We start from the raw sequence: 11658 nt of genomic DNA on the forward strand, positions 1-11658 counted from the left end.
ATGCACGCATGTAGCGCATGCACACGTATGCACACACGGCACATGCATGCATGTGGCATGTGCACACGTGTGGCACATACACACCAGCATATGCACACATGCAGCACATGCACACACACGTCCCTCGGGTGGTTTTCATCAGCCTTAAAAGTGAAGCTGCCCTTCCCCCCCCCATCTCAGACCAGTGACAGACCCCAAGGGGCGTGAAGCCTCAGGACGGACTGACCAGGACCGGGCACCAGGCTAACAGGGCCGGGTGCAGAGGGAGGCGGGGACGGGCTCTTCCCCCGGGGACCCGTACTCGGCCACAGCCCTGGGCCGCCTCCCACTCGCCCCCCCCGCCCCGTCCAGCTCGACGCCTCCCAAGCAAGAGGGAAAAACACCCCCGCGCCAGGACGCGGGCCCGAGCAGAATGCCAAGCCCTGAAGGCCAGGTGTCCGCGCGGCTGGACCTGGAGCGCAGGACAGAGAGATCCTCTCCCCTGCTGCCGCCGGGCAGATGGACGGGCCGAGGGCCGCTCCCTCAGCGGGCAGCCACCCGGGGAGGAGGAAGTGGGAAAGGGCACGTCCAAACCGATCCGTCAGCTCGGGGACGCACGCCCCCGCACACCTGAACCGACGGCGGCCCCCCAGGCTTGCCCGTGAGTGGCCTGTGCGGCCCGGGGGCCAGGGGGTCGGGGGGGCCAGGAGGACAGGATGCCAGCAGACAAGGCGCCCCCGAGACAGGGGATGTCGGGCAGGGCTCTCCCGACAATGAGCGTCCCCTCCGCCGGTAAAACCGGGACTGACATTCGATGTAACACAAACAGAGAAGCCTCCATTTGGCGGGGTCCTCTGCCCTCAGGCCCCGAGAGAGAGGGGGTCCCCTTCTATGTGGGACACGTTTAGAAAGTACTCGCACAGGCTGGGGACACTCGGGAAGCCAGCCTGAATGTACGACCACGGTGCCACCTCACTACCACCACCAGCGACAGCACTCGTGGCCACAGGAAGCTGTGTTGCCTGCAGAAACGAAAACGGTGTCGCTCTCTCTGCAAACCCACTGAGTGTGCTAACAAATTACCTTTTTGTTAGAGCTGTCCACAAACCGGACAGCTCTAAATAACTCTCTCCATGTCCACAGCACACCTGCAGGAAACTTGGAGTTCGTGCCCCCGCCGTTCGAACCCAGGAGTCGGGGGTGGGGTGGGGCGGGCGATCGGTCACTGACGCCAGAGACCACAGACGCCTGTCCGCGGGGCAGCCACACGCTGCACTTCCTCCTGTCCTGGCCCCCACGCGGTGCTGGAGAGCCTTCTCCTCTCCCTCCCCCAGCGCTCCTTCCAAGGCCAGCGACTGCATTTCAGCGCTGGGGCGGGATTTGGCGTTTGTGCACCTTCCGGATTTGGGAGAAAATTGGCCTCTCTCCCGTGTGTGGCCGGGACCCCACAGGACGCCTTCTTCCCACTGTCTCTTCCTGCCAGATCCCTGGCGGGGCCAGGTCAAGTTCAACGCTAACCCAGTTGGGGAACAAGCTCCTAACAGGGCCCCCTGTCCTCGCCAGCCAGCCACGTCCGCTGCGCCGCAGGGACTTTGCCCCGGGGTAGGTCGCAGTCACGGCTCCCTGCACCGGAGACTCGCAGTGGGCTCCACTCTCCGCAGGCCAGGTGGAGCTCCACAGCGCCCCCTTTGAAAGGACCAGCGATACGACCCCAGGGGAGGCCCCCTCTTCCCTCCTACCCAGCCCCTCCCAAGTCCCACCCGCCGGCCCCACAGGGCACTCTGTTCCCTACACCCCCCCACTGCCAGCATGCTGCTCACCAAGCCCTGTCCCTCCCCACCCCCACAGGTCGTCACCCCGCCCACGGCGTCCGCACCCCGACTGCCATTCTTGCTAAACATCACGCAGATGCAGGACCCGCCTCGTGGGCTGTGCACCCACAAAGTGATCCTGAGTGCTGGCCACCCCGACTGCACAGGGCTCACACCCGCTCAGCGGAGCGGAGGCGCCGGCCTAGGACGGGGCTGCGCCCCGACAAACCCGTCCGCGGGGGACACACCCCAAGTGAAACACGCATCTCACGCACGGAACGTCAGCGCTCACCCGGCCCACCAGAGACCAGCCCTGGAACAACACCCTCCGAGGCGCAGGGCGGCCGGGGCTCCGCAGCTGTCCGGCCTCAGACAGCAGGCCGCCACCCCCGGCGAGACCAAAACTGGAGTGCGCTTGCGCATCGCTTTGACTCCGCCAGAAGGTCGGAAGGCGTGCGTTGCACGTCCCGACGTCCTGACGTCCAGAGGGGCGCACCTGACGTCCAGACGGGCGCACGTAACCCTGCTACGGCCACGCCTACCTCCCCCAGCACCCGCCCCGCGCGCGATGCCCGCGATCCCCACGATGCCCAGGTGGCCGCAGCCCGCGCCCCGCCGCTCCCCACAGCTAATCTGTCCGTGGCCACCTCCGCGCGGCCCCCCGTCCTGTCCGAACGGCGCCCCGGAGCCGAGCGGGACCGACCTCCCGGAAGCGTGGGGGCCCAAACCCTCCCCGCAGAGCCAAGATGGATTGGGACTTCTCCGGTGCGCCCGCCGATACTCACTGGACGGCCGGCGCGCACAGCAGACCCGACAGCCCGAGCGGCCTCGCGCCGGGAACCCGGAACGCTTGCCAACCGGGGGACAACTAGGGGACATTCTACAGTGGCCTCTGAAGTGAGCCAAACTAACGTGTCCGAGGACCCAGGCAAGGGTCTCGGTCAGAAACAACCGCCACCAGTCACGGGAACGAAAGGCATGCCCCTACCAGGGATTCTGCTGTACGGGGCCAGAAGCACCCCGCCCAGGGCAGCGGACAGACGCCAGCTCCCCAGGACACCTGCAGGCCGGCTCACACCCACGTCCTTGCGGAGGTGCCAGACGCGCAGGCCACGCTCCACCCACAGAGCCCGGAATGCGTGGACACACTCCTGCTGGCTTCCAGCGGGTGATGTGAGACAGCGCCCCCCCTCCAAAGTGGGGAAGGGCCCCTGGCATGGGGTCCCAGCAGAAGGAACAGCCAGCAGGAAAGCTTGGGGTGGGCGCGGAGACCGCAGACAGGGGGTGGCTCCTGTCACTCGAACTGCACAGTGAGCACCTGGCTTGGACACCGGGACTTGAAAAGCAGACGCAGGTGTTGAGCACATGACCCTGACCGACCTGAAAGGCGCCGCCTGAGACAGGTGCTGTGGGACAGGTGCTCTGAGACAGGCGGTGGGGGGACAAGACAAAGCAGGGGGGTGATTCAGAGGCTGGGCGGTGACACAGGGGACAAGGCTCTGGGTCACCGGCAGCCGACTGAACACCCAGGGCCCCCACGCCCCCACCCAGCACCTCCACGCGGGGTGGCCGCAGAACGGGCAAGGGGCACCCGAGGCTGGACCACAGGACCCTGCGGCTTTCCAACGAACTCCACAGCGGCGCCGGGCGGGAGGTCAGCTCAGCCCAGCCTCACATGGCAAGTGAGAGCGGTCACCCCAGGTGACCAGGAAACCCAGAAGCAGCCTTCTCGGGGAGCTCCCCTGACACAGAGGACAGCCCCGCACCGAGAACAGAGGCCGCTCCCCACAGCTCAGGGCTGTGCGCAGAACTCAGACACAGGCCCCTGAGGGCCCCCGCGGGCCAGGCCTCTCGGAGCTGCCCCGCTTTTCCCGCGGCTGGAAGAAAGAAATGGGGTCACAGTCACACACACAGGTGGCTTTGCAGTGCAGCTGTGCCAGGCCTCCTGGGCCCAGCAATGGTCTCTCTGCGTGATCGCCACCCCCCGCACCCTCCCTGGCTCTCCCCAGACACGGGGGGCAGAGCAGGCCCGCACCCCGTGATGGCACCCTGGGCCGCTGTGCCCACCCAGGATCAGCCTCAGCCACGCCATCCCCTGGGAGCCCGCAGAGGCCCCAGCGGGGACACTGCAGGCGAACAGGCGTCCCACCAGCCCACATGGGAGCCAGGCCGGGACTCGGTCACGAACGTGACTCCCAACACCAGCGAGCCGTCTGGACTCCGGGTGCCCGCAAGGCCTGCGGGCGGTCTGCGATCTCCGTCCTCGGAGAAGCTTCCTGCAGCCTCTCCAAGGACAGGCAGCTCCCTGGGGGTGAGGACGAGTCCACCTCTGGTGGCGCTGGGGCCAGGGCGAGGGGCAGCTGGAGATGTGACGATGGTGGAGGGACAAAGGGCCGGAACAGCACGCGATCCCAGACACCAGCGTCGAACGCAGCCTGCAGCAGAGCCGGCTGGGCCACGGGGCCACCGGCTTCGATCGTCTCCCGGAGTTCTGGGCGTCTCGCAGGAGTGCAGGACAGAGAGAGCCTAGCTGGGGTGGCCCTGGAGCCCAGGGGCCAACGGGGGGCGGTGTGGGGGACACCGGCTCTGGCCCCCGGGCGCGGCCTGGGGCTCTGCGTGTGTGACCAGCCCCCGGGGACCGCTGTCCCCGAGTGTCCCGTTGGTGGGAGGACGAACGCACCACCTTCCTCTCTCGACGAGAAGCTGCCTCTAGGTGTGCCCCCCCCCCCGTGACACCCCGGCAGGAGCCCCCGGCAGGAGCCCGTGAACGCCAGCTCCTTCCAGCCAGAGTCAGAAGACGCATGCAGTCAATCTGCGTGGTTCAAGAACACGTAAGTCTGACCCACGCCAGCACGGCTCTGTCGGGTGGCTGCTTGAATGGGGGGGTGCGTTCCTCAGAGGGAGGAGTAAATGGGACCGCAAGCTCAGACCTTAGTGGAAGGTGGGCCCACAGCTGGTCCCCGTGCTCGACCCTGTCCCCCCGTGAGCCCCGGTGGCCCAGCCAGGGCACAGAGGGCCCGAGCAGTTCGCTGTACAGAGCCGCAGACAACGTGTGCACGTGTGTGTGTTTAAGACTTTATTTCACTCTGAGAAAGAGGGAAACGGGGAAGAGAGGGACAGAGACATCGATCGGCCACCTCTGGCGACAGCCCAACCCTGCATGGAAGCCGAGACGCAGGCACGTGCCCCAACCGGGAATGGAACCAGTGGCCTTTCAGTTCACAGGACGCTGCCCAGCCCCAGAGCCACAACAGCCAGGGAGACAGCGTGTCACTCAGCCCTGGCTTTCACGCCGGCCCCCAGGGAGGGCTGCTGGAGGAACGGCCACCCGCTCAGCAGACTCGGCTGGGAGGTCCAGGCTGTGCCCAGCAGGACACCTTGCGGAGGAAAGGACGGGCCCCGGGAAAGGGGACGACAGTGACCGATTGTGTTTCCACGGTCGGAAGTCACCAATGACAACTAAAAGTATTCTTATAGGGAGGAAAAAAAACTTTTAAGAAGAGAAAGCAAACAGCATTCACCTGAACACCTGAACGTGGCCACAAAGACCTTGCCACGTCGTCCTGAAGTGAAGGGGCGTCCAAGGTCACTGCAGCAGCCCCCACCTGCCGCCCCCACTCCCACCCGGGACCGGGGCAATCCGTCAGCCCTCGCACACTCGGTCGCCGAGTCCGTCAACAGGTCCCGGCACAGGGTGGCCGTCCGTCTGGGGCTCCGGGCAGCCACGCTGCCTCATTCTCTCCGACGGAAGCGCAGGCCGGGCCGCCACCCGCCAGCCCTTCCTGGCTGCGGAGCCAATGTCCCTGCTACCAGTGCCGACCCCCAAGGGTGGAAGTAACAAGTCCGGCAGAGCCTCAAGGCGTTGGGTACGTCAGGAGCCGGCGTGCAGGGCCCGCCACCAGCCAGCGGCCTGAGGCTCCCCTGGCCGGCCCAGCCGCGCCCCCCGAGAGGCTCCTCCGGGGAACGGGCTGCACGTGCTGGACCCTCCGACCCAGGAAGTCCCCCCGGAGGGCCTGCGCTGGGGGAATACCCCGAACCTCAGAAGAGACACCACGTGGTGATCCAGTATTTGTGACGTGGCACATAAATTAGAGAGAACCACAGCAGGGAGGGGGTAGCATCCCGTCACCGCAGCTGCGTGGGAACTACATTTCCCAGAATTCCATCCCCGGGTGGGCGTGTCCAGGACTGCGGCCCCTGGAACTGAGTGTGGGGCCGTGCCCTCCCCCACAAGCCCTCTGCGCTCGCCCGGTCCTCGGGAGCCACCGATGGGGGAGCCTGGGCCCAGATCCCCGCCAGGAGGGTGCGCCGCGTGCAGGAGGGAGAAGCCGCTGCGCAGTCAGAGCCGCTGCGCTTCGGGCTCCGGTTCCAGAGCCGGCCCGTCCTGGCTTCCGCACGGCCCCATCTCGGACACACCAGAGCCTCCGGGTCGTCACGGAAAAAGCCGTGTGACTCGCGTCCAGAGGGCAAGGAGACTTCTTGAGGACGAACGCCGCAGGGGCGGGAGGGCAAGTGCAGCTCTGGTGTCGGTAAGCAGGGACGACGAGGGCAGGAGTTTCGCTGAACCGGCCCCCCAGGACATGGGGAGCAGGCCAGGGACCGACAGGTCCAGGGTGGGGATGCGGGGCCTGGGCGGGCAGACGTGGAGGCTGGGGGTGACCCAGAAGACTCTCTGCTGAGACTGGGACGGAAGACGGAGCCCTGACAGGGCCCGTGCCACCCCATCGGACCCAGGGAGGAGCACGAAGTACAGGGGGCACCTGCCGGCCGGCCGCACCGGCAGTGGCCACGGGAGCCAGGACCATCTCCGGGGGCTGGTCGGGTGTGACCCCACGTGTCAGAGAACTGATGGTGTGTTAAACACCAAACTAGGCCGTGCCTCTGACATGCGGATCACCCAGGGACGAAAGCCACTGGCAGCCACCTCGGAGCTGCAGCGGCAACGGCATTCCTGCCTGAGGAGGAGAAAGCGTGGCCTCTCGCCTTGCGTTCAGCAGCTTCAAGCCTGAGGAACAGGCCGAGGAGGACAGAAGGCACAGGCGCCCGCACGGACATGGCCGGGCCTGTCGGATTCCCCAGCGCTGCGTCACGGGGATAATTAAACCCTCGCGTCCTGGGCAAGAACGAGCACCCAGGCTCCAGGAGCAGCTCTCCAGGTGGCACGGGCGGGGGCAGGGCGGAGGGGGGTGCAGCCTCCTCCCACGGACACGCCCTGCGAGGGTGGAGGGCGCCCAGGGCCCCCCACGGTGCTCAGGTGGGCGCAGGCCCCCAAGCACCCTGCTGCCCACGCCCGGCCCCTCGGAGGGAGGGTCTGAGGTCTGCACCCGCAATCACGCAGCACCCAGTGCGGACGCCCCCTCCGGGCACTCCCTTGCTTCGGGCTCGCCCTGCCTAGCAAATCTGCCAGACTTTTTATTTTTAATGAAAAACTCGGTTTATTTAAAACTGCGTTCTAAGTCCTGGCTGGCGTAGCTCAGTGGATTGAGCACGGGCTGCAGAACCAAAGTGTCGCAGGTTCGATTCCCAGCCAGGGCACATGCCTGGGTTGCAGGCCATGACCCCCAGCAACCGCACATTGATGTTTCTCTCTCTCTCTCTCTCTCTATCTCTATCTCTATCTCTATCTCCCTCCCTTCCCTCCCTAAAAATAAATGAAATCTTTAAAAATAAAAAAATAAATAAAAATAAAAAATAAAACTGCGTTCTACTTCAACTGCCCGATGCAAGTGATTCACGGCCCCTGAGTTGAGAGGAACACCTTCAGGCTGCATCCGAGGTCAGGTCGTCGGCACTGAGTCTGGAAAGAACACCCAGGGAGACCCGGCTTTCACCGGGGCTCCCGGCCCAGCACAGACCTAGGCACCATGATGGTTCCGTGACACACGCTGCTGTGCGGGACAAGACAGACCCGGGGACCCGGTCAGACCGCACACTAGCAGCGGTGTGGCACGCCCATGCGTTTCTCCAGGGAGAGGCCTCAGAGCTTCAATCAGCTTCTAAAGGCCTCAAGCTTAAAGGCCCCAGGTGAGCCCTGGCTGGTGTGGCTCAGCAGATGGAGTGCTGGCCTGTGAACCACAGGGTCACCGGTTCAATTCCCAGTCAGGGCACATGCCTACGTTGGGGGCCAGGTCCCCGGTAGGGTGCACGTAAGAGGCAACCACACGTTGATGTTTCTCTCCTTTTCTTTTTCTCTCCTTCTCTCCAAAAGTAAATAAAATCTTTAAAAATGAATAATAAAGGCCCTCAATGAGAAACCTCACAGGCCCACCACCTCTACCGTTAGAATGAAATCCCAGGTTCCGGACTCCCCCGGCCCAACCTGTAAACCTCCTTCAGCTTTTGAAATACAATTTCTAATATGCTTATTTGGGACCAAAAAACCCCTATTTTATGGCCCTGGTTTCTACAACGAGCCCGGGATTATCACGGTTTTCCAAGTTTTCATTCCCAAGCCGGCCAGCAGTGCGCCCGCTGCCCAGGCACACAGCTACAGACCAGGCAGCTACAGACCGGGCCCTGGAGCCCCCGTGGGCAGCGCGAGGCCGACCGTGATGCAGCCGACACCCCAGACAGGGCTGGCTGCCACGAGGGCGGCGAGGACGTCCTCCTGAACCTGGGCTCAGGGGGTACGACCTCCCCGTAGCCAGGAGAAGCCGCAGCCTGGGACCCACCCTCGGGTCCTCCCTCCTCAGCCTCAAACTGGAACAGCCAGGAGGAGGGAAACTGATGACATCCCGTCACGTGCAAAAGTCACAGAAATCTAATCTCTTCGGCTCCGAGCAGCGGGCCCCGTGTCCTCGTGCACAGGCAGCGCTGAAGACGGGCGATCCCCCGGAAACCGTAACAAGCTGGCGGGTGTCGACCAGGGGACGCACTCTCGTACGGAGAGGCGCTGCAGCTCAGAAGCTGCGCCGGCCTTCCTGCCACCAGAGGCACGGCGCTGAGTCAGCCTGCAGCCGGCTCGGGAGCAGCTGGGGACGCTGCTTCCCGGTTTAAAGATAAGTCCTCCGCAAAGGCAGGTTTCCACCAGGGTCCTCGCTGCATCGCGTTTCGGGGGGAAGCGGAAGATCTGTGGCGTCGCAGTGGCTCTGAGGCATAACAGTCGGGACCAACGGCTTCCGTGCGGGCGCTCCGGGAACTTACAAGGGAGGAAATCAGGAGAGATGAGTAACTGCCACAATCAAAGTTCCGTATTTGCTTTCTGCACCGGCAGCAAAGTTAAATCTGTCAGCCCGAGGAACGTGAGCCTGGACCGTTTCTCAGGGCCTCGGGCACAGAGTGATCTATTCCCCACATTAACGAGTCAGCCGTAAATACTGGCGATAAAAAGTGGGTGTCGGTGCCCCTCCTAAGAATAAGAGGCCTCGAGCCAACCTCTGCTGTTGCTCCCCGTGGCCCCGCCGTCCCCTCAACGGAGACAGTGGCCAGAACCCAGAGCAGCCAGGCCCGGAGGGGCCTCGGCGGGAGAACCAGGAAAGCTCTCCAAGAGCACAGACGTGTCCCTGGAGACCGAGGCCGAGACCCCCCGCCCCACCCCCGTCTCCCCAACTCCCACGCGCGGACAGGAAGGCTGGACGGCGAGGGCGGCGGATGGGGAGACGCCGCGTGGGAGGCGAGCGCTGTGGGGGGGACCTGGGCGCCAGGCAGAGCAGCGAGTGGGTCCCTGAGCAGAGGAGCCTCGAGGTCGCCGGAGGCGGCGTCCAGAGAGGGACAACGCCGCGGTGACCTGCTGCAGCCTCGTCCTGAGGAGGCAGGTTCTTTGGAAAGACGGGGACGCTGGGAACACAGAGGCAGCCGGAGACCAAACTCGAGGTAGACGGACGCCGTGAACGATGCCATAGGCCGCGTCTGCAGGAGCCAAGCCGGGCTGTGAGGGCACACCACAGCGGACAGCACTCACTCGCAGGGTCACCAGGAGGCGGAGCCGACTCAGCAGCACGTGACGGAGGCAACACGCAGGCACCGTGTCCGTGGGGAAGCCACCCTGCACGTGGAGGCCACACTGAGTTGCAGGTTAACGGACCGTCCACGGTGATGAGTGCACCCAGCCCCATAGCTGAACGCCCCGACCTCAGGGCCGCAGGGTCTCACCCGTGACGAGGCTCAGAACTCCCCCGGGCACTGCACCCTGAGAGTGCAGCACGCCCACCGAGCCGGCACAGAGCCCTCGTGGCTCAGGCCGGACTGAACAGCACCTTGTCCGTCCAGAAGACTCAGTTAAGTGAAGCCGCCAAGCCCAGGACGGAAGAGGAGCGACACTCACAGAGACCTGCAGGGCGGAAGCCACCGGGCCGGGACCCACTCGCCGTCCATAGTGTGCCATGGAGATTCGGAGCCATGATGGCAGGCTGCCAGTCCCCGGGGCCACCAGCACGCTGGCGTTGGCTGTCCGTCACGCCTGCTGACACCTGGGGCCCCGCCGCCGGCAGGGCCCGCCGCAGGGACAGACACAAGGGTGACTCATGCCCCCGAACAGCAGGCGTCACTGGGTGCAGCTGGTCTTCCTGTGAATTGTCCGGTTCGGACCCCTCGCCCAGCAGTGCTTCGGGGAAGGAAAAACTCCCTGTGAGAGGAAGCGCGAGTCCGTGCACAGCCGCGCAGTCGGGTCCTGTGGCCCTGATGGGTCCAGCTAGAAGCGGGGGGAAGTGGGGTTCGGAGACGAGCCATCACGGGCTGGGAGACGGGGTGCAGAGGGCTGGAGGGGGCATGCGGACACTCCTGGAGGGCGACCTGCTGGGAGCCAACTGCACCCACGCAGAGGGAAGCCCCGTGCTCCTCGGGGGAAGGCTGGGCGAGGAGGCCCACACCAGAGTGTGTGTGTGCACGTGTGTGGTCTCTGTGTGCACGTGAAAGCTAATACTCGAGCTAAATGCCCAGGTGGCTGCGAGGCTGGGCACACGAGTAGGTGTGGGAGAGCTGAGACTGGTTTGGGCTCCGTCTCTGAAGGGCACGTCCTCAGGGGACCGCCCAGGGATCCTCAGCCCTGCCCAGCCCCCTCCCCTCAACGGTGGGTGGGATCAACTGTAACCGATCTGCACCGTTCCCTCGGGGTAGCCGTCCTGGAAAACCAGCTAGCAGACACTGTCCGGCTGAGGAACTGACCCTGCACAGTGGACATGGCCCCAGAGGGCAGAGCCCACTCCCTGGCAGGCTCTGACGGAGGCAGCAGTGAGTGACAGGAGACTGCGCCACCGGAGGGGCCGGGCCTGTGCGGGGCGGGGCGGCTGCTCCCCAGCAGAGTCGGGGTGGTTGGTCCGAGCCCTGCGGGAAGGGGAGGCCAGAGGAGGCAGGCCGCCCTCTAGTCCCACAAAGGGGCGGGTGCGTCCAGAGGGGACGAGAGCTCGGGTGAGAGCCGGGCAAACGCCCTGGGCCGGCAGCAGGCAGGGCGGGTCCTCACACCCGGGCTAGCAGGGCTGCCCAGGGGCTCTGGGCAGGAAGAAGGTCTCCCAGACCCCAGAACCCTGACTACTCTGCGGACAAGGACTAAGCAGGGAACCCACCGAGGCGCAGCTGTTCGGGATTTTACCAAAAATCAAAACCACCCAAAAAGGAGAACGATCTGCCCCAGAGGAAGGTGCTTCAAAGAATGCGCCCCAGACTCTACAAGCTGCTTCCGGAGAAGGGGCCCCAGACTTCCGAGCAGCAGTGGTCTCTCTGAGTCTAGTATCCCCGCAGGGCCGTGCCGTGCCCCGCCCCCATACACCCCGGACTGAGGCAGACTGGACAGCAGCCTCTGTCCAGTCACAGAGCTCGCCCCCCCCACCCCCAGGCGGGGAAGGGACCTCGGCGCCAGGGACAACGTAGCAGCAGCACCTCCCTGCCCCAGAAGCCGGGACTTGGCGGTCACGCGCAATGAACTCTTGAACCA

At 65.0% G+C, this 11658-nt stretch overlaps 1 protein-coding gene across 1 annotated transcript; it reads left to right on the top strand.

Moving 5' to 3' along the window:
* The first annotated feature begins 1788 nt into the window (after positions 1 to 1788).
* On the top strand, positions 1789 to 2691 carry LOC114490015 (vegetative cell wall protein gp1-like). The gene has a single exon (XM_028503903.1). It carries the CDS (start codon positions 1789 to 1791, stop codon positions 2689 to 2691), a length of 903 nt encoding a protein of 300 aa, XP_028359704.1.
* The last annotated feature ends 8967 nt before the right edge of the window (positions 2692 to 11658 follow it).

Source organism: Phyllostomus discolor, chromosome 2 (assembly GCF_004126475.2).
Source record: "Phyllostomus discolor isolate MPI-MPIP mPhyDis1 chromosome 2, mPhyDis1.pri.v3, whole genome shotgun sequence".
NCBI lineage: Eukaryota > Metazoa > Chordata > Mammalia > Chiroptera > Phyllostomidae > Phyllostomus > Phyllostomus discolor.